The 27,770-nt window shown below is 38.1% G+C and overlaps 1 protein-coding gene across 1 annotated transcript in view; it reads right to left on the bottom strand.

Moving 5' to 3' along the window:
• ZFYVE9 (zinc finger FYVE-type containing 9) overlaps positions 1 to 27,770 on the bottom strand; it is a 58,291-nt gene that overhangs the window by 4,123 nt on the left and 26,398 nt on the right. The window contains exons 7-16 of the mRNA XM_089515136.1: positions 25,337 to 25,459; positions 22,134 to 22,289; positions 12,804 to 13,028; positions 11,596 to 11,678; positions 8,930 to 9,034; positions 7,591 to 7,741; positions 4,820 to 4,900; positions 3,236 to 3,398; positions 1,358 to 1,463; positions 503 to 679 (exon numbers count right to left, since the gene is read on the bottom strand). Coding sequence (XP_089371262.1) covers positions 503 to 679; positions 1,358 to 1,463; positions 3,236 to 3,398; positions 4,820 to 4,900; positions 7,591 to 7,741; positions 8,930 to 9,034; positions 11,596 to 11,678; positions 12,804 to 13,028; positions 22,134 to 22,289; positions 25,337 to 25,459 — 1,370 coding nt within the window. The remainder of the gene's footprint in view (positions 1 to 502; positions 680 to 1,357; positions 1,464 to 3,235; positions 3,399 to 4,819; positions 4,901 to 7,590; positions 7,742 to 8,929; positions 9,035 to 11,595; positions 11,679 to 12,803; positions 13,029 to 22,133; positions 22,290 to 25,336; positions 25,460 to 27,770) is intronic.

Below are 27,770 nucleotides of genomic sequence, written 5' to 3'. Positions count from 1 at the left end.
GCTTATGAAAAGTCTGTTGGCACCAGAAGGATAGGACGCTCTACCTAATGAAACAGATTCTAAGGTACCACTGGAAAAATCTTTTATATTAAATACTTAGAAGCTGAAATGGATTGGATGTAGAGTAGCATTTAACATGGACAAAAGATGTTCTCCCCTAAAAGGCTGCTCTGGTGGGGGAGACTCTGGAGAAACAAAAGAGGCCATACAGAAACAACCCTCTCTTCCAAGGGGGAGCATAATAATAATAATAATAATAATAATAATAATAATACCCTGGCTTACAATTTGTTAATGAGACATTTCCCTGCCCTCAGGCTTACAAACTAAGCCACCCACTGTGTGAACAGAAAGAGCCATTCGTGGAGTTACTAATCTGGGTCCAAGCCCATGTTGGTGATCAAAAGGATGTGGAGAAGTGGTTTATGCTTTCAGTTTACCCAACTACCCTTACAAAAGTGGTAATTTTGCTACCAAAATTGTTTGCTTGTTTTTTACTTACTTGATCAGCATCAAGCGTAACACGGAGACCCAACTTGGTCATCCCATCTTCTTTCAGCAGCTTCAAGTGAGGGCACAAGGCCAAACAAAAAGCCTTAGCCACATTTTCAGTCAGCCGGCTGTGATCTGCTGGATCACTTAGGCCATTATGTTGGTCATCATTTTCCAAAAAGAAAACCTAAAGAGAAAAAAAGTACTCATGTATTACTCATATATACAGTCTGTTTCTGCATTATAACATTAGTCTTACAACTAGAGAACACAAGGAAATAATAAGCAATTTTTCTAATTCATTCATTTTGAATATTCAGCAGATTGTATTTCAGTTCAACATTTACTTCACAACTAAAGCAAAAAGCTGGTTATATTTAAAAGTAAAAAACAAGCAAACTATGTGAAGCTTCTAACCATGCTAGTAGCATCAAGAAAGGCAGAGAGGGGAAAAAACCCATCCAGAATAATTAGTGCAAGTTGACCAATAAATACATCAAGGTAGATAATGGAAATAATTTTGAAAAGTGACCAATAAGGGCTGGTAACACCTGAGACAACAAAGCATCTTTGAATGAAAGGTAAGCTTGTTAACTTGTAAAGATAAAACAATACATGTTGGCAAAGTCTTGAGGCCATTCCAGGAAAGGTAGAAACCACATGAGACTCTCCAGGAATATATTCCCATTTAACATTGGAACGTTTGGTGGATGTTAAGTGTGTCCTTTTCTGGCTTCCCTTAAGTAGATTTTGTAGCTAAGGATGAAGTTTGTTTTGATCAACGCAACTAGATGAATTACATCATGCTAAGTTGTATTCATGCTACAGCCCTTCTGTAATGTACAAAACCATTTGATTTTCTCACCTCTGTCCATCTAACAACCTTCCCATTTGCTTTATATTCTGAGCCATGAAATATCTTCACACTTGTGATAGACTCCATAGATTTGCCATCAATGGGACTCACAACACTAGAAAAAAAGGATTAAACAACTTTGTTAACAGAATACTTCCTTAACTCTAATGCCTAGTTAATTAGACTAGAGATCTAGGTCTGAAGACAATGTGAAACAAGCCCATTCATCTAAACAAATGTAATCACAGAAGAAAGTGACATACAGTAATCTGAACCATTAAATTGGTTATGTATGAAGGGAAGCTTTTTCATAGACCTAAATAATAGAATCTTGAGTATATACACATTCTGGATCACATCAAATTTTACAGGTGTTAATGCTGGCTCTATTCAATGTTTCTAATCTATACTGTAAAAACAAGAGATGGAGGAATATGCTAGCACTTCTCCATGTAGAGGGCAACACTCTGGAGGACACAGCTTCTATCAATGGAAGTTCTTCACATAAACTTGAACCCTGATTTTTCTACAATCCGGATCATACAATCTAGATCATGTAGAGTGGAGACTTGCTTTGGAAAATTACCCTCCATGTCCTGGGGTGATGAAAAAGGAATAGCCCTAGCACATTTCTTAACATCATGTGCTTATTGTACCCAGATCAGGAATTCCTGAAAAGGCTAGTGTTCAAAGTTGTACAATGCAAAGCCAAAGACAATCCTCAGAATTATTACAATACTGTAATACTGTAATATAACAATTGTAATATAACAATTTTAGGGTAATGTTGTGGACACTACAAAGCCATTACTGTATATCTGAAAGCTACTCTCTCTCTCTCTCTCTCTCTCTCTCTCTCTCTCTCTCTCTCTCTCTCTCTCTAAATGGCCAAGTCAGGAAACCTTTCTCATTATCCTCCAATCCCATATAGTGTAGAAAAGTACTATTATATAGATAGAATAGGATGTCATTGTTTCCATGAGTTTGGGGACCACTGTACTTCTGTGCTTCACACATGCAGTCTATTACAAATGGTAGGGAGTACAGTGACACTCCCTGCCATCTCTAGTGGCACAGTGGTTAAATGCATGTACTGCAGCCACTCACTCACAGCCAAAAGGTTGTGAGTGGAGGCAATTAGCTTATACATTGTAAACCACTTAGAGACTGCTTAGTTCACTATGAAGGGGTATAGAAATGTAGCTGCTATTGCTAGTTTCTCACAACATTTCTACACTACATTTATATTCAGTTCAGAAGGTTGATGTACATATGATTTCATACACCAAAAGTTTAGTGTAGAAAGTCATGTAAATAATCGCCATGCAATTATCGAGAATAGGCTGGCTCTTATACTGTTAACTTTCAACATGTTACATTATTAGTCCTTTCTAGGGTAATGTAATAGGGGAAAAAGAGGATACTCATGAAAAATGTAAAGCATCCAGTCTGAAGGATAAAAACATGCCCATTTGGACCATCAGGTCAGCCAGTGTGTTTCATCAGTTTGGTTGAAGATGCTAGTCCAGAAATGTACTGTCCATCAGGACTTGCGAATAAGATGCAGTCAGAACATGGGCAGGGGAAACTGCTCTTTCACCAAAACAAAATGCACTATGAGCTGAGAAAGTAAAGGAACAGGTTGCATACCTGTAATTGCAGTTCTTCAAGTAGTCGTCTCTGAACTCACACAACTGGGTTATCCTCCATCTGGGGGCTTCAGCGGGAGTCCCTTATATCGGGCTGTCAGACTCTTTTAAATGCTATAGTGTGCTCCAAAAGACACAATATGCAGGTGCAGGATAACCCAGTTGTGTGAGTCACAGACCACAAACAAAAACCAAATAAACTTGTGTAAAAGATGCTAAGTGGATACTGCTATATTACCCCTTGTTGAAGTTCTTGTCGTCATCTACCCACTGAATGTACACATGCTCTTGAGGCTCTTCAGCATCTATTTTACCACAAGCAATAGTGAAGTCTTTCATCTCCCTCAAAGCCTGTCTCAGGGAGTCCATGTTTTCAGCTGTTATTTGGACCATGACACCATCTAGGTAAGAAAAAAAACACAATTGCTAAAAACAACCCAAAGCTACGTTCTTAAACCAGAGATCAAACATATGGTTATCAACAACACATATCAGGTCAAATTAAATACTGTAACCATCTAGGTTCAACGACAAAATTTTGGTAGGGGATTCGGATTGTGAGTTCTGGGTTCCTCATTCCCTTAGGGGCTTACGTGTATACCAACTTGGACAATCACGAAGGCTAGGGGGGAGTACTAGCACCCCAGAAGACTTTGGAAGGCAGACTCTGTACTGCACTTCCTCCAATAAATAAATAATCAAAACTTTTTGCCCCCAAACATCCTCTAGATGGCATGGGGGCATTTTCTCCTTGTCTTACCCCACCCACATTTGGGGCATATTAGGCACAGGAGAGACTTTTTTAAAAAAACAAACAATAAAGTGAACAGACATCTTTTTCTGTTCACCTCCTGTTTCAAAATAAAGCATCTCGGGTGTGATCTGTTCCACATGTAGACAAAAATGAGACAAAAATGCTCACATCCTTCTGATATTTGAAGGGGAAAATGTTTTTGAATTTTTTATGACCCTGTGGGACCCACAAAAACAGCTCTGGGGTCACATGCAGTCCAAAGGCCACATCATGCCCAGCCCAATGTACACAAGCTGCATATTAGCAAATCAATGCATCTGTGGTTTAGGCCACTGTGTTATGGGCTCCACACATACAGGCCCGAAACCAAAACTAGCAACATCAAGCAAAAGTGGAATAGCACAATCCCACCTCCACTCCCCACTAGCCATGTATTTTCCAAGTGCCCCAGTAAATGTGTTACTGTAGCACCTACATACTGTAAGCTAAACTGCAACATGTTGGCTGCAAAAGTATTACAACTTAATTTTAAGCCCCCCCCCTTTTTTCAATTACCCCTAATTTGTGACTTCTTTCAATATTCTTCAGACTTCACAAATGAAGTATTTTAAAGCTACAGCCAAATTTACATAACCATCATAAATGTAAGTACCTGACTCCTTTAAAAATTGTTGTTCTATTCTGTTCAATAGTAATGGATTCTGAATGGTTCACAAAACAAAGGTTAAAATCTTAATATCCAGTAACACAATAGAACAAAGTAAAATACAAGACCAACTAAAACACCCAGGAAAGAAAAGTAACTGCAGAGGATAGCAGCAGTGTCACAATTTTCCCCTACTGACAGGTATTCTCAGCACCAGAGCCAATTCTGGTGCATACTTACCTTCCCTTTCTGTTTCTCTGAAGTTGTGGTCTGTGACACTAAAAAGTTCTACTTGAACAAGTATTTAGTTTAAAGATAGAAACGTGATGTTTTGTTAACAATGTAAGTCCTAACTACCACCCAAGCTGTGTTCTACCATAGAAAAGGTACATGCTCTTGATGAAAGCTGACTCAAATCTTACCTTCTACAATACTGGATTTTGCAAGATAGCCTGAAGAAGATTTTAAAGCTCCACTAAATACAAAGAAGCTGGCCCCCGTCACTGCAACAGTGAAAAAAACATGAATGTATACTGTATGCATGACACAGGTTCCAGAATTACATGAGCAGGAGATGCAGGTTGAGTATCCCTTATCTGAACCGCTCCAAAATCCAACACTTTTTTCATGGGTGGTTGAGACAGAGATGCCTTTCCTTTTTGATGGTTCAATGTACAGAAATGTTTTGTCCACAAAATTATTTTAAAGGCTGTATAAAATTACATCCAGGCTATATGTATATGAAACATAAATGAATTTCATGTTTATGCTTAGGTTTCATCTCAATATCTCATTATGTATATGCAAATATTCCAAAATCCCCCCAAAAACTAAAATTGAAACACTTCTGGTCCCAAGCATTTTGGATAAAGGATACGCAACCTCTAAATGACAACAGATGAAATTTATGCAGCTACTAATACCCAATGCTTGAACAAAGCTTATTTTAGGCCAGGGGCAGGCAACTGTAGAGGGCATGGAGGTTGACTCTTCCCCTGGGACACTCCTGGGACCAAAAAAATAAAAAAACCTGCCAGAAATGATTAAGCAAAACCTGAAATGCTCAAATGTCCCCTTCTGGTTTTGGGAAAAAATATTTTGGTATTAAACCTTGTAGAGGACCCACACAACCTACTTAAAATATCAAATACCACACCTGGAGGCTTCTGGGGGTGGAAAATCAGTTTTTTAAACTATATAAATATATGGTCCAGGCCTCGGAGGTGGAGAAGAACTGCTGGACCTGATCCCATTCCCCACCACCACTCCCTTCTCCTTTTGTGTCATGTCTTCTTAGATTGTAAGCCTGAGGGCAGGGAACCGTCTAACTAAAAGATTGTATGTACAGCGCTATGTAAATTTACAGCGCTATATAAATAAAGGTTAATAATAATAATAATAATAATAATAATAATAATAATAATAATATAAAAAGGGCAGTCTCATGAACCCAGAGAAATTAAGGGCTACAACAAAGTTGGGGGAGGGAATACTTTGCCCATTCCTCTTTCAAGCAATTATTTTCTAAGCCAGATGAAACCCCATGACAAGGTGAAGTATTAAAAGAAAACCCAATTTCAAGTAACATGGGTTTTGCAAGTTGTGCTGTCTTTATAAAGATCTCCTTCCTAATTATAATGTAAACATTATAGAATAGTAGGGAGAAAGCAAGAAGTACAAGGTAAGCAAAAGGCAGACTGGAGTGCAGTTTCATAATGACGATGATGTGGTTGTAATCCAACAAGCTGAGGAGTTAAATCCATTTTGTTTCCACCATCATGACAGAGCTGGTTCAAGGTTACTCACTTTTGCCTACAGCCCATGACTTTCTTTTTGGAAGGAAATTCTAAATATCACATGTGTCTGATCACCCAAAAGCAGGTTCTTAACCTATGACTTTCTTTAGGAGTTCTGGAGCAAAAAAAATGTCTTAAGTGTCTGCAATGGCCCCATATGCTGATGATCAGAGCCATCCACAAGAGTTAGTTTTCTGGTTGGATTTCAGCAGTGTAGTTCACATGGAGATGCCTTTGAAAGCTGGTAACAGATTTCTACTTCTCATCTGTTAACAAAGGTTTTCATAGGATGCATAATACTCTTAGTCTAGCAATAGACAGACGAGTATCAAAAAAGCATACTAAAATAATTGTCTCTACAAAGGACATCTCTTATGTCATAGACAGCACATTTGTGAAGTGCCAAATTTCTACATGCCTCTACAACTTAAAGTTCAGCTAAGTAAACTTGCCAAGAAAGAAGTGGTGATCTATTGATCCAACAGCTGAAACTGGAGGACAAATGAAATGTTTTGAGTCCAAAAGTAAAATTAAATCATAGCAAACATCAAATGATGCATTTTATACACTGCTCCACCTCTCTCCCTTTTTTCTGAATTTATGCAACTTCTCACTGGCACCTAGATCTCAGAAAGTGTGGTTAATCAACTAAGCTAGGATCAGGAATCCTGATTTTGCACCATCCTTACCCCCACCTTCACATGTGTTGGACAGCAACTTCCATCATTCTGAACAATATTTGGCCAGGAAGGCTAATTGGGCATTGCACAGGAACAGGGATATTGCTTGGCAGCAAACATGAAAAATGGTCATTAAAATGGGGCAAGAAGCCACATGATTAGCATCCTTACACAAAATCTTCCAGTTATGATAAATTCAGAAAAGTGTGTTCAAGTCTCTATTCTCACCACTATATGACACTCATCAGAAAGTTGAGACTTCTTTATAATGCACTTACAAAATGAGAGATTTATAGCAACTGGGGGAAAAAACAATAAGAAAATTATGCAAGAAATGCACAATGTATAAAAAAAATGCACATTGGCCAGAATCCTTATGAAAGCATAAGTTATGCTATATTTGGAGCTGGTTTTTTTAAAATGTGGAACAAATGTATCCAGCAGATGGTGGTAGAAATGGAGTTTCACATGTGGAACAGTTGCAGATGTGCAACAATATATCTAGAACAGTGTGCCAATGTGCATGCAGCCTCTCTGCATTGCAAACTCTGCACTGTGCAATCTGGTGACAGTTATGCACATTCACCATTTCTCATAGGTTGCCCAATGGTGGGATTCAATATAGGGAGTACATAATGTTAACACAGTGTAACTGCCTGTTGCTATTTATGCTGCACTGAGAGAATGTAGGATTTAGCCACTGGCAGAAACTCTCACCTTTCCTTGGTTGATTGTGAATACTGATCGCCTGTGTCTGGTAATTCCCATCATCATTCTGCACACATACAAGATGAGAGTCTGCCCTCTCATTGAAACATGCCCCACCTGCTAGTACATGTTCATTGGACTTGTTCATAGCTTTCATCATCTACAACCAAACCAAAAACAGAACATATACCATTATCACTTAGTATTAAACTACAATCTAAAATCGGGAAAAAAAAATTGCTGTGGAAAATTAGTTCCTGGAGGAAAATATAGTCTCTTTAGGACGGGTGGGCCAAGAGTGCTGCACCTCTCTAATCCCCATACCCCTCTCTAATTATGGACCTTGTTTTTTGCCTGCAAATTACTACTCGCCATTTTGCCACATTTTCAATTTTTTTTCGTCATCCCTCATTTTTTTCAGGCCTGTAGAGAACTACTTCCCAGCCAGGAAGAGATCAGATGTTCTATTCTGGTTACTTCCTGCTTTGAAAAAAGGCCTATATTGGGTGAAGAAAGGCCTCTACAAGCTTAAAAAATGGTGAAGGGAGATACCAACACACCCCCAAAATGTGGTGAAATAACAGCAGAACCTTCTAGAGGCTTGCAGGTGGTAGCTCCTATTTTTGTAGGGAAAGTGTGAGTATCTTTGCAGGCTGCAAATATGGCCTAGGCAGGCACACATGATCCAAAAACTGCCATTTGCTCATTCCAGCTTCAGGCCAATGTGAAACTATCATATATTTAAGCAACTTGTGTATCTAAGCTATTTGCATTTTTTCTAAGTTATTGATAAAATCCCCTCCCCCTTTAAGAATGTAGTTCTCCAAAATAAATAATTGTATAGCACAGTTTTGGCAAACCTATGGCATGGTGCCAGAGGGGGCACTCAGAGCCCTCTCTGTGGGTATGCGTGCCGCTGCCCCAGCACAGAGTTTGCTAGCGTTAGAGCCTAGAAAGCCAGAGGAATGTGGCACTTTGCAATAAATAAGTGGGTTTTGGGTTGCAGTTTTGGCACTCAATCTCTAAAAAGTTCGCCATCACTAGTATAGCAGATTTAGCAGAAAAAATAATTTAAAACTGATCAGTCACATTTACAGAGACTTGTCTAATCTTCTTTACTCAAATTTCTCAGCAAAGGTATCACAATTTCTCAAAGCAAAGGTATCACAATTTGCTCAAAGCCAGCTCTGTTATTCCCTTACTGAACATGAATTTGATACATATAGTATCTCGGGTGCAACTTTATTCACCCTTTATGAATTCTAGCTTATTCAAAAAATCTTTTAATAAAATAATCACTGGTTTGCTTCTGAAACTTGAGTGTCATGTATTTATTCATATTACATACCTCATTATATCTGTTGCTGGGAATTTTGATGCTGGTTTTCCTTACTTCCATATCAACCACTAAGCCTTGGACGACTGGCAATGTATATTGGTAGTTTCTGAAGTCCTGTCAATGTACAGACCAGCTAAAATCACAATACTGATAAGAGTTTGAGTTTTACCAGAGCAACAAACATGTGTCAGTAAAGAAAAATGATATTACATACATATTTAGTTCAGCTGCAAAAAAAGAATACTGGTTAGTATAATTCTGCTAAGACTACTAAAGGGTACACAACTATTTAGTAGGTTCTGGTAGGTCACACAGACTGCCAAAAGTTTAAAAATAAGAACAATTCTGAAAAATGGTTTTGTTTATTTTTAATATTAAACAGTGTATTCAAACTATTTAAAAGGTGAATTGTTACTCCTAGAGGCTTCTGAGAAAGACAAGCCATCTTGGGGGGGGGGGGGGCAAAAATGGGAGTCTGGAGGAGTCAAAGACTGCAAAAACATTATCAAGCAGTGCCTATGATTCCAAGGCCCACATTTTGTCTACAGCTGCAGTGGAGAAAATCAAAGATACTTTAGCTGATCACCCATGAGTGAGCAAGAAAGCATCTACCCGACTGTCATGTATCTCCTACCCATTCCAACACCAACACCCCTGCTACTGCAAATACTGTATCTTCCCTGGAGGTGGAGAACACACCACACATTTAGCCCAGCTGTATTAATGGTTCACATACTGAGAGGCACAACTCACAAGATATTTTTATGTTCAAGAGGGCAACAATGCCCTTTTCTGAAAGGTACAAAGAAGACCTCGGGGCACTACAGTAGCAAAAAAAGTTCATGAACCCTTTAGGATTGTCACTTATTTCCAACCTGTAGTGTTACTGGATCTTAGTTTAACCTGATAATCCTAGATAAGAAACAACATGCAATATGGTTAAACAAATGGCATACAAACATAATACATTTTCAACATTTATTTATCCACAACTGAATCAACAGTCAATATCCATGTGAAAGAGCATGTGAGCTTTTGGATTCAGGAGCTGATGGTACTCCCTTAAGCAGCAATGACCTCAAGTAAATGTTTCCTGTAACTGTTCTCTCACATTTGTTTCAAGGAATTTTGGGCCATTTATCATTACAGAGCTGCTTCAATTTAGTGGCACCTGAGGACTTCCTTGCTTGAACAGTTCCTTTCAGATCGTTCCTCAACATTTGATGGGATTTAGGTCAGAATTGTGACTAAGCTATTCTAAAACATCAAGTTTCTTCTGTAGCCATTCTTTGACAAATCTGTTTGTATGTTTAGGACCGCTGTTACGTTGCATTAAAAAACCCAGCTTAAGCTCTCATATGGATGGCCTGGCATTCTCCTCTAGAACATTCGCTTACACTGCAAAATTCATACTTTGTGACAACAGCAAGCAACCCAGGTACTGAGGCATCAAGCAGGTCCAAATTATGATATTCTCATATGACCTCAATGTTTGGTGTTTTTTGGTCAAACACAAAATTTCTCTCTCTGACTAGTTTGTCTAGAGAACATTGTGCCAGAAGATTTGGGGACCATCCATGTGATATTTAGCAAACTTTGGACATGCTTTCTAGAGAGGAGTAGTTCTTCTCAGAGAGCAGGGATTTACTCCCAGCTGTCCTCTCAACATTGCCATTCTTGTTTAGTCACTTTCTAATTGCTGAACCATGAAAACTCACATTAGCCACAGTGAGACTGGCCTGCAGAGCCTTTAATGTTATCCAAGAGTTTTTAATGACTTCCTGGGTAATATACTTAGAATTTATTAAGATAACCTCTCCTAGATAGAGTAACTGTGGTCTTGAATAGTCTCCATGTGTAGATTATGTGCCTCAGAAGTGAAGTCCTAAATCTTTAGACTTTTTTTACAACACTTTCTAGACTGACAGTGGGAGCTTCTTTTCTAGGATCTTCAGATCTTCAGCATATGGTTGTGTGGAAACATGTCATGTCGTGATAAAAAAATCATGGCATGACATGTTTCCACACAACCATATGTTAAAGACCAAATTTATGAAGCCTTTTTATCTTTTTATAGAGTGCAGCATACCAAACCTACCACTGCAGATCTACTTAATTACATAAGTATCTGGTTCTAATTATTCTCGTTAATTGAGCAGATGCAACAGAGGGTTCACTTCCTTTTGCGATTGCCCTGACTCTCATGTACTCATTCTTGGCCTGATTTATGCGTAATTTTATTCCACGAGACATGGAATAAGTAAATATTAAACCTATGAATATTTAGAAAAAGAATTCACAAAGTAAACGTACTGAATTTCTGCAGTTGTCATTAGGGTTCACAAAGTTTTTTTGTGCCACTGTAAACTAGGATCCCAACAGAGACAAGGCAGAAAGTACCTTTAACTTTTTAAAAGGTTTGAATAGACAAGTATCCACAACTATTTAAAAATCCAGTTCATGTCTTCAGAGATGTCAAAAATTGTCAAGGTGACTTCTTAATATTTGCTCTGGATTTAAAGATGACATTTGTTTAATCAATTCTAGCATGCTGGATCTAGGTGAAGAATTCTAGGTAGCATAATATTTTCACAATAACCATATACTCAAATAGGGAAAACATCTTTTTTTATTTCATTACTATAGCGAAAATAAATCTTGTGGCCGTGACTTACTGCAAGGAGATTCATAATTGTGTGTCCAGTCTCTCCAAACAATGGTTTACGGAATCTGACACTGAAAAGTGGGCATGGATACACTAAGAAAATAAAAACGGATACAAGAAATCAGCTTCAAATTTATCTTACAAAACATTTTCTCAAACTACACTGCATTTAAAAACTAGATATAAAAAATATCATAAATACAGGGACTTACAAGGAAGGTGTATTTTCATACATTCTGGTATCAGTTTGGTTTTAGATCATTGCAGAGATAGAATGAAATATGTCTTAAGCTTTCTGTCTTGAGCACAGAATTTTGCTGAAATAAGATGCCTACTGTTTTCAGGGCAACCTTCCATGTTCTTCTTTGCCACAATAGGAAAATGTGAGTGAAGTCTAACCATAAGCCTGACAGTGAATGAACAACTATATCTTCAAACAATGACAAAGACTCTGGAAATAGGGTTTAATACTAGGTTTTGCGTGCAGTTTTAATTTTAAAGATTGGGTAGGCTTCAGATGCTTCTAAATTTTTTGGATAAAGGTACTAATGAGTACAACAACTTTGAAAGTCATGACTACGCAAATTAATGTGGTTAAATCCTAGAGTGAACTTGGCAATTGTTTATTTTTATACATATACAAACAGCACATATAAAGAGCAAGCAAAAACAAACATAGTCTTGTCTAACATAATGGTTTGGTTTTGCTCTGTGAACAGAAAAAAGTTTCAATGAAAGAGCTATGGTTAAGCAAAGGACCCTTCTGTGAACAGAAGTTCCTTCCTTTTTATGAAGCAAGAAGTCAGGATCCAATCCAATGTTACTGGTAACAAAACTGGGAAATCCACTAAAAAAACTTCTTGTTTTTTAGCCTTTCTGTATGTGTTATTCTAAAATAACAACAACAACAACAACAACTATTATTATTATTATTATTATTATTATTATTATTTATAGCCCGCCCAATAAAAATACAGCAATAAAAATACAGAGAATACAAAAAAAAATTAAAATACAATAAAATAAGATAAAAGAGAGTGACGTAAGTCACAAATTCACAGCTAGACCTGATGGAACTGGGCCTGTCTTTTTCACTCCCTCCCAGGTCTGATGATGACAGTAGCTATGGAGGGAGGGTTCTTTTTCTTGAGGCAAGAATTATGCCAACATTCAATATTATTAAGGAGGATCTATATATTTAAGAAAAATAACACTTACGTCTGTATTCAGCTCCAAGTCTCAGCATCAGTCGGATGGGAAATACTTTGGCCCAAGGAGTCTCCCATTTTTGTATAAGAATCCCAAATAGGTATGGTGGAGTAGGGAGCACCAAGTCCTGTAGTGACTGATATGCAGGAGTAACATACAAAAAGCCACCATGTTCCTTACTACTGAGAAAACTCTGGCTGAAAAATGAGTGTCCTAAATTGCTCACAACATTTCCTACAAAACCAAAAAATATATATTTAATAGGCATATATCATCAAAAATTAAAGTGAGAATTACAGACCACTAATAGTTAGGAAGAAAACTCTTTTTTGATGATAAATCATAATAACATAAAGGAACCTGCTCACAACCATAGACATATAATGCAAAATTATTTTTACTCAGTTGAAAATAACACTATTTTTCAAATTCATTCAAAAAAAAATTCAACATATACTAATTGTTTGTCAATGAAATCTCTACTATTCAGTCTCCAGGTGAAGTACATTCAGAAAAGCATCACTGATCATGCAACACTATTTACTACATTAATCTGATTTACGCATGACAAGGTCCAGTACTAAAGAACTAAAATAGTTTTAGTACTAAAGCTAAAACCTTTACCTTTTCTCACCATTTGCTACTTTGTAACTCAGTACAAATCTAAATTGCTATGGGGAGTGTGCACAAGAATATGCACAAATATCCACTGACATTCTCTCAGATACTTTAAAGTGACAGAGCTTTAGTTACTGAGTAGTTCAAAAATATAATATAGCATATATAAAGAATTAAGCTACCCCTAAAGCTCTTAATTTTAATCAACTCTAATCCAGAGTTCTGAAAGAAATTATTTCACTCTGATAAATGAATCCCTGCGGAGGCATGGAAACCCACTGGGAAACCTTGGGCAAGTCATAGTCCCTCAGCCTCATAGGAGGCAAAGGTGAAACTCCTACTGAACAAATCTTTCCAAGAAAACTCCATGATGATGATGATAATAATAATAATAATAATAATATAGGTTCATCTAAGAGTAACTATAAGTCAGTTGTTATTGTCTGAAAGGCACACAACAACAACAAATAATGAACGGGTGCTTTTCTTTAGTATTTTCTCAAAAGCTTGACTAATTTTTCTCTTACAGTACTAATTTAAACATTCATACAAGAACAAGATACAGTGCTGCCGCTTCAGAATACATTTGGGTGGTTCATATATTTGGATTCTCTGCATAATCAGAAGCACTCTATCTCAAAGATCAGCATTTTAGAGAGAGAGATGATAACTTTCCATATGGAGGATATTTTTGACATTCAAGAGTATTCTAAAATGTAAACTCCCAATACTGTATCTGGACAGATATAGCGGGAATGTTTTAGAAATGTGTAAAGATCTAGAATTACTTAAAATATAGAAAATGAAGCGGGGGGGGGGGGAAGAATTTTAGCAGGGAGTTGTAAACTGTATTTTTTGCCAGGCTTCCCCGCCTAAGTGCAATTTTTAGAATTTTAAAACTGAAGGGACTATGCTGTTTCAGTAGCAATCTATTAATTATAATTTCCAGCAGCACATTCAGAGAGAAGTCCAATAGAAAGCCTAGTAAGTGGACAAACAAGTATTTTGGAGTCTCAGTCACATGCTAAGCGATGGAGAATAGATTTTGTAAGTCAAACATGATCAAGATGTTTCACTTCTCAAGATACATAAACATTATTTTTGCCTAAATGTCACATCTACCCAAACAGGTTTTGCAGATCTTCAGAATGATAAAAAAAACTCTACAAAAACATTTTAACAGAGGTGACAGTAAGACACCTACACACACCCTAAGAGTAGCACCCTTAAATCACATTCAGCTCTTTGATATACCTTTGCTGTGTTCAGACTCTATTTTTTCTATTCAATACAGAGAAAATCTGTACTGAGAATACAGAACTATTGAGATACCACATTATATTATAGGTCTGTTCCAGCACCATGAAATTGTTTAATAATGTTAGGATTACACATGGAGTAGGGATGAAATGGCAGAGCCGTGGCAGAAACATGTTAAGAAAATATGGGCAAAATAAAGTTGGCCACAATTTTGTTAGTTCCTGTTTATATAATATGGTACGGCATGTGAAGAGAATTATGATTTCAGAAAGCTTGAGCGTAAACCTCCCAAGACTCCCAAGTAGCTTCCTCAGTGAGGAGGTGGGGAACACATCTTGCATACCCCAGCTATGGACCCTTCTGATGAGCTATATCCAACATTGCACTGCAGTGTAAGAATCAACATATCAGAACCTCCTTCCTCTTCCCTGCAGCCCTTTGCATCATCCAAAATCAGTTCCAGGGGATTTCTCACCTCCTTTCACCTATCTTTGGCGGTACATGGAGTGTTGTAATCTACTCATCAAACTGAATGTCAATGGATTCCACAATTCTGCCAGTTCAACGTCACCACTGCATTATGATCAATGTTTCTAGCATATGCTGAAAAGTTGCAATGATACTATAGCAAGCCCAGGAACAGCCCAGAAGTGCTCCCTGAAGCTCACTCCTGGGCCTCACTTCCAGGAGGTGAACAAGCTCAGGTGACAGGCTTCCAGTGCAGAGCCAGAACTTGGCTGCTGCTTCACCTTCCCACAACCATTCCTGCTTGTGACAAGGCCCAACTGAGACTCTCCAGTAACTGAGGAACCTTCTGTTTGGGATAATAATGGTAAAATGATAGAAACAGATTGTTTACAAAGGCATTGGTATAACAGTACAAAGCACAAAGTTCTTAATCTGGATAAATTTAAATGTGCATACAATGTTGGACAGAAAAACAAACCTGATAATATTTTTCTAGAGTATGTTATCTTCACAGTTATCTTTATCTCCTGCACATGTTCGGATATGCATAACTCAACACATGAGCTGCAGTTGAGACAGCTTTTTTTCTTTCTTAGCTGACAGAAACTTCCATTCAGCACTAAATCCAAAGTTTCTCCTCCCTCCATTAAAAGAAATCTTCTTTACAGCTAGTCTAATTTGTCACATGAGAAGTGGGGTGACTGATAAATTGAAAGTCCAGCTCTAAGAGACACAGCTAGTTCAGTGTCAGTGCCTCAGGCTTTTGGGAAATTTTGAACTGCTTGGAATAAATGCTCTGTTCTTTCTCCTTCAATACAGACAGAAACTGATGAAGCAGCACTGGCACAGTCACATTTTCATTTGTAATTTGCTTATCTCCTGCAAGATATGATGTACCAGACATGATAGAAACACATAATTTGGCCTTCAATTCATATTTCCCAACTAAGTGCATGATTAGGAATTTACCTTGATGGAAAAATGGAATTGCAAACAATTACTGCAATATTTTCCACAGTGATGCAAGAGCATTTTTATTTACTGTTTTATTAGTTGCCTTTTTCCCCTATGTATGTGTGTACCTGCCTTCAAGTCTCCTGTTGACATATGACGACCCCATGAATTTCCTAAGAGTTTTCTTAGGTAAGGAAGCTGCAGAGCTAATTTTGCCAGTTCTTTCCTTTGAAATATAACTACAGCACCTGGCACTCGTTTGGTGGTGTCCAAGTCTAAGCAAGCTTACCCTGCTTAGCTTTCAAGATCAGAAGTGATCTGGTGCCTTTATGGTATTTAACCCCCTTTCTCTACGTACTCTATCTATATATAAAATGCAATTAAAAATGAACAATATATTATAGCAATAGAAAATGATTGGTGGTAAAATAATTTTTCATGAGAGCTTAAATTATGAAGAAAAATGGCTTTTTAAGAAGCTTTTTCAAACTGAAAAAAAAATCAAACTTAACTAGTATTGAAATTTTCATAGTTATACAAACCAGTCATTCACATTTTTGCATGTAGGAGATTTAATAATACATCTTTTCTTAGATGAAAAGGTTTTCCATAAAAGTAATGAAATAGTATTACTTGAAAGTCTGTCACTCAGTTCATGAAATGTGTATTAATTAATAGCATGAGCTGTAGTTGATTAATTATGGAACTACATTTTCCATTCAGATTAAAACAAAATGCTTCTGAAGCAACACATTTTCATGGTATTTTGGTCATACACTTATATGTCACAGCAGTCCTCATTATAGAAAAGCCTTTTCCTCATGTTTGGGAGTTAAAAGGGAGAAAGTCTGAAAACATCAGTTACATTTCAAAATATTATTTAGATTTAATCTGTAGCTACATTTTTCAGGGACACTTTTTTAAATCAATTAATAGTATGTTAAAGTTCATTAAGCTTCCCTATTCTAATTATTAGACAGGGTTACAATGTTTCTTATGTACTGTGAAACGGAAGCAAAGAAACTTCCCCACTAAGAGTCGTATTCCCTTGATAGTAGTATTCTGAGACTCATGCCACTTTCCCTGTGCATGCTTTCCCCCTCCCTCCCTCCCACACACAAAGTTCATTTGGAAAGAGAACATATGAGATGAGGTATGAGAAATAAATCATGAATCCCAGCTCTTGTGTTGTTCTCCGCCCCAAAGAGACAGATCACTGGCTAACAAGGCCTGATATCCTACCAGATGGTGAACAGCTGATTGTGGATATGCAGTCTTAGGACATCCAGGTCTTGACAGAAGCTAAGCTCAAACACATATGCGCTCAATGCTTTAACTGTAGTTACTTAAGTATATACTAAGCCCTGATGAAAATTTACCCATTGCTATAGTAGAGGTAAAGGAAAGAAGAGAAGCAAAAGAAAAGGAAGGTAGGAACAAAACCAGGACTATGAATGCAATTGTACAACAACTAGTGTGCAAGGATAAGGAGAATTACAAGTAATGATCAATGCAGATAAATAGAAATCAATAACAAAAAAGGAAGAATGAGGAACCTCTTCCACAAGATCTAGGAACTCAAAGGGAAGTTCAAACCACGGGCTAGGGTGTTCTATGGCAAGAAAATGTACATACCACAATATCAAGAAGAAATAAAAAGATGTTGGATTCAATACACAAAAGAGTTATATAATGAAGACGAACTCCAAAAGAGAGGTAGAAGCTGCAATAAGAGAAACTGGGAAAAACAAATCACCAAGAACAGATGATATTCCAACTGCACTGCTACAAACCAGACAACAGAATCATCTCTAGTGTTAACTATTATATGTCACCAAATATGGAAAATAAAATGATTGTCAACAGACTGAAAATGTTAATATACATCTCCACCCACAAAAAAAAAAAGACACAAAGGACTGCAGGAACCACAAGACCATAGCGTTAATTTCCCACACAAACAAATATCTGCTCAAAATTCTGCAACATAAACTCCAATTATACATGGAGATAGAAATCCTAGAGGTGCAAGCGAGGTTCATGAAAGAAAGAGGTGCTAGGAACCACATTGCAAACAGTTAATGGCACATACCAAGGAATTCCAGAAAAAAATCTGCAGGTGCTTTATATATTTTGTTGCTGCTCTGTCCCTTCAAATTGCTTCTGATTTATGGTGACCTAAGGAGAAGCTATCATAGAGTTTTCTTGGCAAGTTTCTTCAGAGAGGGTTTGCCATTGCCATCCTCTGAGATTAAAAAAGTGTGACTTGCCCAAAGGCACCCAGGGCTCAAACTGCTACAACATGCAGACTACAACAAAGCATTTAACTGCATAGATCACGAAAAGCAATGGTTTGCTCTTCAAGATATGGGAGTGTCACTACATCTGACATTCTTAATGAGAAATCTGTACTTAGGGACAACAGGCTACTATTAGAACAGAATACAGTCAGCCCTCCACATTCAATGGGTTAGGGAAACAAGATCCCACGAATGTGGGAAAACTGCAAAGAACCTGCCCCTCCCCCAGCAGCCATTTCTGGGGTGGGAGGAATTTAGGGAAAAGAGCGCTCCCTTCCTCTGGCCCTTCCCACCCTGGAAAGGCTTTGGAGACGTGTCGCTCAAGCCTTTCCAGGGTGAAAGGAGCTGAGAGTTTAACATCCTCAAATAACCAAAACTGTGAATGTAAACCAGCAAATGTGGAGGGCCGACTGTATAGAGAAACAGAATGGTTCCTAACTGGCAAATGGATCAGACAAGGATACATTATATCACCCTATTTGTTCAACGTATGCAGAACATATTATAAGAAAAGCAGGCTTGGACACAGAAAAAGGATAGGTGAAACAGAAGGAACATCAACAATCTAAGATATGCAAATGACACTATATTATTAGCAAAAAAACCCTCACAGATTTGGAACAATTACTAAGGAAAGTTAAAGAAGAAAGTGCAAAGGCAAGTTAACTGCTGAACATAAAGAAAACAAAAATAATGACCACAGAGGAACTACATAAATTCAACCTAAACAATGAGGAAATTGAAATAATAATTAAAAAATCCCTGTACTTTGGTTCAAACACTGAGACTGCAGCCAAGAAATCAGAAGAAGATTAGGAATGGGAGGGGCAGTCATGAAAGAACTAGATAAGATTCTAGTGTGTAAAGATATACAGCTGAGCAGTAAAGTCAGAATTGTCCAAGCCACTGTATTCCCCATCACCATGTATGCGTGTGAGAGCTGGACCATGAAGAAAGCAAATGAGAAGAAAATCATTTAGTTCACAATGTGGTGCTGGAGAAGAGGCTGCCAAAAGAAAAAGAAATAGGTCTTTGAACAGATCAAGCCTGAACTCTCCATGTAAGTCAAGATGATCAAACAGAGGCTGCCATACTTTGGCCACATCATGAGAAGGCACATGTCATTAGAAAAGACAATAATACTAGAATCATAAATCACAGAGTTGGAAAAGACTTCAAGGGCCATAAAGTCCAACTGCTTGTCATGCAGGAAGACACAATCAAAGCACTCCTGGCATATGGCCATCCAGCCTCTGTTTAAAAACCTTCTAAGGAGTAGTCTCTGCCACACTCCAAGGCAGCATACTGCACTGACAAATAGCTCTTATTGTCAAGAAATTCTTCCTAATGTTGAAGTGAAATCTCTTTTCCTGTAAAGCATAGCAGAAAGAGAGGATAACCGCACAACCACAACAATAGCAAAAACCTTTACCAATCATTCTGCTCAAGCATTATACAATGTGCATCTCTCTTATTACAGGGATATTTTAAAGAAACAGTTCAGGCACCACAGCCTGAATCACTGAATGACTTCATAACAAGCTGCTTGTGATAACCTCTTGCTGTGTTAATTTAATACACTGTATTAAATTTCCCTCTCTCAAGTGCTTACAACATCAGAACAGAAGCCACATACTAAGAATGCATTGTGGACCACTGCAGGAATTGACTGAGGCTGCTATGACTCATGAAGATCATCTGCTCACAGAGGAGCAATAAACTTTGTTTCTCGTACAGTAATTCATGATCTAATTTGGTTGCCTTACATTTCTGAATGTAAGAAATAATATATACCCCGATCATAAAAATTACTACTTCCAGTGTTTAGTATTGGCTTTTGAGTAAAAACTATACAACTCAATTTGCTTCATTCATAGTTCTGTGCACCACTATATCAAAGTGTACCAAAAAGAATTCAAAATAAATTATGCAGAGGCCATAAAATATGCAACTATATAATGAAATTGTAATATCCCTTATAATGCATGCTTATGCCCTTGTGGAACAGGCACAGTGGAGACAGTAGGACATTAGTGTTATATTGCCCTTTCTATAATTTTGATTTATCCAATTCCTAGAAGTATTCCTAGAAGAACTGATGAGTTTTATGTATCCCATTTGCAGCAGACCAATGTCCACTGGTAACAAAGTGGCCAGCTTTTGTGAACAGCAGTGGTCTGTCGGCTTAAAATGGTATTTTAAAATTTTATGATTAATTTTAAATTTAAATTTAAAATTTTTGAGGAGCAAACTTTGTATTTTGATTCCCAATTAATATTATAGTTGGCCCACCACATTCGCGGGGGTTAGGGGAACAAAAACCACACAAATGTGGAAAAACCGTGAATAAGTTTCCCCTGCCGCGGCAGCCATTTCCTAGGATGGGAGGAGTTTGGGGAAAAGGAGTGCTCCCTTCCCCCCCCCCCCCAAAGGCTTTAGAAATGCGTCTCTCAAGCCTTTCCGGGTTAGGAGAGGCTTGGGGTTTAACATTTGAAAATAAAAAAAACTGCGAATGTCAAATCCACAAATGTGGGGGGCCAACTGTATTCACTTTTATAATCTGATCTTAATTTTATTTTATTTGCTTACATCTGTACATCTGATCTGTTAATCATTAATAAATAATATAATGAAATTGCATATAACTGTGGTAGACTGAGCCTAAGTTCAGAAAGTAATCTGAAGACAATGTGGAAAGCATTTTGCTTAGTGTACAGGGCAAAGCTATGGAATGTGGGATGGGGACAGCCATAACAGGGTATCTGCCACACACACTACCCTGCCAGCTCCACAGTCTTGTTGTTGTTGTTTAAACCATTCTCTCTCACTGGCTACCTTTGGAGAGAAGTTAAGGATGAGCTTCAAAGCTACTATACACTGTGTGTTGAGGAGAGCATCCCCCATATCCAAGCCTATCTCAGACACCTCCTTGAAATGCCCATAGAACACCTTGTTTTACCTGTTAATGGGAACACACTGCCGGGTGCTGGTGTCAACCCACAGGTAGTTCTCCCTCTCCACCTATAGCCCCTCAGCTACCTTCAGGAATTATCTCAGACTGCAACCTAAATGTTATTTTTCTAAATATACATACTTTTCTAAGTATATTTTAGCTATTTTCCTTAGTACCTTTTTACAAGATAGGGGACTGTCTGGTGTTGAATGGCCAGATTTCCTACTCCCACCACTCCACAGGCTCTCAAGGAGCATGTCAGGGAGCATGTGATTTCAGGGAGCATGTCCATGCCCCCAATGTCACAAGGTCCCTATCCAAAACAATGGCTGGCATTTCTTCAGCTAGAGATCCTGGTCCGACCACCCCCAACAATCTTCCCTACACAAGGAGGATGAAAAGGGAGCAAAATAATTAAGACATGGCATTGAGACAATCCACTAATTGCTGTCATATCCCATCTATACTCTGAAAGGGTCAACCCAACTAATGCACCTCAGGCTAAAACTTGAAAGATCAGAATCCTGACCCCTAAAACCTATTAGATTGTATTACACAGCCTTTGAAATGTAAACACAAATATGAAATGCATGTGGAATATCTGCTATTCTATTTCATCTTGGACAAACCACAACCTTACGGACAATTCTGAAATGCAACCTAAACCTTTACATGAACTCAACACTGAAAAGGATGGAATAGTTACTGCTACACATTTCTGATGACTGAATAATTCTAGTTAGCTACCATGAACAATCATAATGATTAAATAAGCTATACTCTCACCTGCCAAGGCATCTCGATAAAGCTGCACAAAGTGATTGAAGATATCCTTGGGCAAACACTTTTCATCAGGTAAACACTGCAGAAGAATTACTATTTCTGATTGACCTACTGCATGCATTCCCTTTGTAGTAAAACACCAGCACTTTCTGTTCACATCTGTAGAATAGAAAAAATGATTGAATGAAATGAGGTGGGAATGGAAAGTAAATCCAGACATTACTGAAACCTATTCATTTGCCCAAGCCAAATCAGAAATGACGTAAGAAATCTTTAGTTAAGAAATCCAATATTTTAAAAATAGTAATAGTCATGATAGCATGTGTATGAATCAGGACCACCAAACTGAGTGGGCAGGTATCTTGCTTTTCCCCCAGGTAATTTCCCTAATTATCCCCCCCCCCCCAAATATATTCTCCACAGAGCTAAGATAAACTCCCAGATATGACAGCTACACCTTCCAGTCTTACACACTCTCCAGCTGCTACTGTTTGAAAGCCACACAGAATCTGAAATCCTGGTTCTTCTGCAACATACCTATCTGCACCCTTAAGTGACATTAAAGATTGTGATTTCATAAACTCCATCATTCACAATATGGATATTTATTTATTTATTTATTTATTTTATTTCTATGCTGCCTTTCTCCCAAAAAGGGACCCAAAGTGGCTCACAATATAAAAACTTATTAAAACAAATTTTTAAAAGACAATTAAAATAACCTAATAAAAACACTACAAAGTAAAAAAAAACATAATCTAAAACAACTCCCGCAAATAAAGCCACCCTTACATGATTTTAAAAAGCCTGCATGCATAAAAATGTTTTTACCTGCCGGCAAAAGGTCAGCAGGGAGGGAGCCAGCCTCCAGAGTTCCAGAGGGTGGGAGCAGCTACCAAGAAGGCTCTCTCTCGAGTCCTCACCTTGCGAGCATGGGATGGTGGTGGGATCGAGAGGAACTCCTGAGGGTCAAAGGGCTGGCTAAGGCTTAAATAGGGCTGGCAGAGGTCGATGGGACTATTGTTGTTGTTATTATTATTATTATTATTATTATTATTATTATTATTAACCTTTATTTATATAGCGCTGTAAATTTACTACCACCAAAACTCTTTTGAATGCTATAGAATGCTCTGAAAGAGGCACTATAGAGGCATAGGATAACCCAGTTGTGAGTCACAGAGACTATAAAGCAGAATGAACATTCCACTCTAATATATATATAAAGTTTGATCAAATAACCAATAGAAATTACAAACTTTCCACCCGGTAATACATTCTTTCAAAGTTGTAAAAGGTTCCAGAAAGGGAAATCATAGGTCATTTTGTTATAATCGAGTGGTCAGTGTCGAATATCCTTCCAAAAACCAGCTTGATGTAAAGGTGGAGCAAAATCAGTTATACTGTTATTGATATAATCAATAAAAACAGACCAATCCGGACACCCCCCCCCCAATGAAAATGGTGATTCACACATATGCAAGTCCCATAGAGAATAATGGCATGCATGCACGTGGTGTGTGTGCAGGGGTGCCGCAGGCACGCACACCCATTTTAAAAATAGCAGCTCGTCCCTCCCGCAAAAAGGAAGACCGCGGACTCCAAGTCTGCACATATGGAGGGACGAGTGTAATGACTAACTGCACAAAATGGAGGCTCTGGCAGCCCCTCTGTTGGATACTGGAAGGAGATCAAAGAAAAATAAAATGGAGGCCACCTCATTCCGTCCTCGTAACCATATTTGCTGTGTCTGGCCCCTGGAGCAAGTCTAGGACTTGATCTTCTAGTTCCTTTCACTGCAAGCTGGCAGATCTTGTTATGAAGAGAAGTTCTGAATCCTAGGGGTTGACAATTTTCTGTTTATTACATGCTTTTCTTTTGAACTGTCGTTCACTTGAAAGGATTTCTGTTGCATTTAGGCTCAGCTTCAACTTTCGAATATTTTTCCAATTCCTGAGGCATCTTGATGTCCAGCACCTTGCACAATTTAAGCATCTGGGTCTTGGCAGAGGCGGTCACTATGTCATTCTTATCGGTAACAATCAAAGAAGGGAAAGTCCCACCGATATTTTGTCCTTGCATCCTGCAGGAGGGAGATATATGGCCTCAGGTTTCATCTGCAGATCAGTGTCTCCTGACAAGAGATCTTGAAACACCTGTACAAGATAAATCTCCGATTGATAAGAGACTGCTCAAGACAGTTTTTGATAGTAAATCTTGCAAATCTGATTAAGATGTCTTGTGGATGACCTCTGTCTCGGACCAAGAAATCTGTATATTCTTTCTATGACTGATTCTTTTAGGTTTAGCTTAGGACAGATGGTGTTTATGCAAGCAACTATAAGAGACAGGGCGTTACCTGGCCCTTCTTGTTCTTCCACACCTCTCACATGAATGCTGAGGAGGTAATTTCTGTCCTCCAAATCCTTAGTCTTTGATTGCAGGTGGTCGGTAGACTTTTCCAGTGCTGAGAACCTATCTGCATGAGACGAGTCCTTTAGATAACCACATTTGCAGTCTCTTCAATATCTCTAATACACCTCACTAGAGCTGTCAGCTTAATATTTATCTGCTCAAGAGCAGAAGCCCATTCTCGCTGGAGGTCTTTTACCAGGTTTTCTCTTAATTTCTCTAGTAGTTCTGGGAATCAGCTGCTCAGACTTCCCTCCTTTTTCTGATGTACTGGGGCCGCACACCATTGAAGTCCTCTGAGAGCTCCATGTCATCTGAGGATTGTCTTAGATGGTCTGGAATGTAGAATTCCATGATCACTTGGTCAGCTAGACGTTTTTTGCCCTTTGCATTAGGGCTTCTCTGGTCTTAAAAGATTAGCACGTATGTCCCTAAAGATGCTTCAAATGCTTAGGTTGCCATCAGGGTTATGTTCCGCTCATGGAAAGATGTCTGCCATGCTGGAAAGCCAGCCATGCCGCCGCCACCCCCCCCCCCACCCTTTTGCAACCCTTCTGTAAAGTAGCAAGACCTATACATATTCCTACTTTCTTAATTAGTATTTTGGGATTCTAATTACTGCAAAACTATTGTGTGTCTTTGGCAAACAACCACTTTCTAAACACAGAACAAAGACTGTAGGAGAAGATTTTCTGTTGTATTACATTTTGCATACACAGAAGATCGATAAAATCAAAGGAAATGTGTTCAATACATCATGTTATTGCCATCTGCCCCAAATAAACTGGACTTACAATTTACAATTTTAACCATGGACAGCAAATTTGCATTTAAAACAAACACAAGAGGGTCAGGACCACCATCTTCTAGCTGCTGCATCACTGATATATGAGATGGTTTTTCTTCTACAGCATAATCTAAAAAGGGAAGAAAAAATAATAATATCTCTCAAATGGTTGGTGTAAAGTGTTCCGCTTTGTTCCATATACAATAGTATACCTCTGGTATTTAATCACTGTACAGACTATTATTATATTCAAAAGATACACAGAGTTTTCAACCTAAAGTTATGTAACTTTAAAAAAAATACACATTATTAGTCTCAATCACAACAAATGAAGTTTTCAAAATGCAGAACCTTTGGTCAGCTTTTCTAAATTCTATTCCCTAGTCTCAAAAAATGAAATATGGTCAAAATAATCTAGAAGAGCAATTTAACAAGCAAGTCTTAAGACATCCTTACCATTAAATAATTTTAAGTGGAGGAAGTGTTATATGGAGCAGGAGACTCTATATGGGCAGGGCTGTTAGAAAGCTAGATATGCTGCTCTTTAAGTAAACTTTCTCTTTCTAGGACAAAGGCAATTTGAACCATCATCATCATCACCATCACCACTGGGCTTCAATAGCTAAACTGTCTTGGACTTATTTTTCTTGGTATCCCACATGCCATATGGCAAAATACTTTTGAAACTAAGGGGATTTTCCAAAAGCAGTTTATGATACTGAAGGGGCGAGATATCAATTGTGTGTGTGTGTGGGGGGGGGGGGAATAAAATAATCCCTCCACCAGAGCAACACATGTCAGTCCACTAATTTTTGCAGTCCTCACCCAACTCAAATGTATCATTTCAAAATAGGGAGAATAATACATTTGGAACCTTTTTGGAGCTTCTCCTCTTAATTAAATTGTGCCTATGGTTTGTTGCTCTTCAAACTAGTAAACTTTCAGTCTCTTTCAGTTTTGTTACGTAGAAGAACACACTTTTGGTTGGTGAAAAACAAATGATAGACTTTGGGGAGGGGAGAATGATTGACTCTGGATTGCCCACCCCACACTAGGGTAAAGAAAAGCTGCTGCATTAGAGTATGCAAGTCTGGATATTAACCATCATTGCCTACTAACTTATATGTGAGATGGATAGTTGCTGCAATCTACTTATAGAGACACCATGTAGACACCGGCTGTCCCTAAATTTGTATGTGAGTAAAAGAAAGAAAAAACCCCAACTCTGGATGTTAGGGCCTTACAAACATCCAGGCAGTTATAGAAGAATACTGGAAGATTAAATGTCCTGTTTGAGATGGACAGGAGACAGGCCCATTGATAAGAAGGAAATATCTGGCCAAATGAAGGTCAAATTGATCCCGTCTCAAAGCATATAGCTTTGCAGCTCTGCTGGCAAAGATGACAGCCAACAGAAAAACTATCCACAAGGTGTTTCCTGAACCACTAAAAGAAATTTAAAGGCAGAAGAAGCTATTGTCTTCAAGTATTCCTTGGAACATTAAAAGAAACACACCTAATCCTGGAAAGTGCAAAGCCCTGCAACAATTTAAACGCTACCTGACTCATGGATTCAATACATAAGAAGGCTCACCAACCCCTTGGAAGTGTCATGATATGGCTGCAAAGAATCACTTAACTTAAAGACAGGGAAAACAATTGGATAAGGTCACCAGAAGGCCCAACACATGAGTGACTGTGACATAACTAGGGAGATCCTCTGAAGCTAAAAGCATTCTGAGAATTCAATTCACTTATTGGCATAAGAACCCCAGGTGAACAGCCTCTAAGCTCAGCAATGATTTGGCTAATGGAGACCAAATAGCAAGGGAAATCAGAGAGAGAGCTTCCACAATATGAGAGTTGATTGGTTAGCAGTCTAGATAGCTTGTCCTGTCAATGGAGAGTGCAAACAGACTTGGATTTGGAAGGGATTTCCAATAATGACTTCTGGAATTATGGAGGAGAGAGGTAACCACAATTGCCTGGCCATTCCAGATGATCAAGATGTACAAGTTTTGGAACTCCCTCCCTAGGGAGGCCAGGATGGCTCCATCCCTGCTGTCCTTCTGACGACAGGTAAAGACGTTTTTATGCCACCAGGCCTTCACATGACATGGATGCTGCTTTGTTTTTGTTTTAAAGATTTTTAAATTTTAAATTTTAATAATGTAATGTTTTTAATTGTTTGAATTGTTTAATTGTTTTTTAAACTTTGTATTTTTAATGTTTTATACTGTTTTAACTTGGACTGTTGTAGATTTGTTAGCTGCCTTGAGTCTCTGTACTGGGAGGAAGGCGGGATATAAATAAACGTAATAATAATAATAATAATAATAATAATACAGTACCTGGTCCTGTTCCATCGAATTGTAGTCAATACACTGGCAATAAGAAAGGAACAGTGGCAAGGTGTACCATATGTAACACCTTCAGCCAAA

This window comes from Sceloporus occidentalis, unplaced genomic scaffold (assembly GCF_023333645.1).
Source record: "Sceloporus occidentalis isolate IW3139 unplaced genomic scaffold, rSceOcc1.0.p SCAF_3, whole genome shotgun sequence".
In the NCBI taxonomy this organism is placed as follows: Eukaryota; Metazoa; Chordata; class Lepidosauria; order Squamata; family Phrynosomatidae; genus Sceloporus; species Sceloporus occidentalis.
Note: the sequence above shows the minus strand (reverse complement) of the source record. Positions and strands in the feature narration are given on the sequence as shown.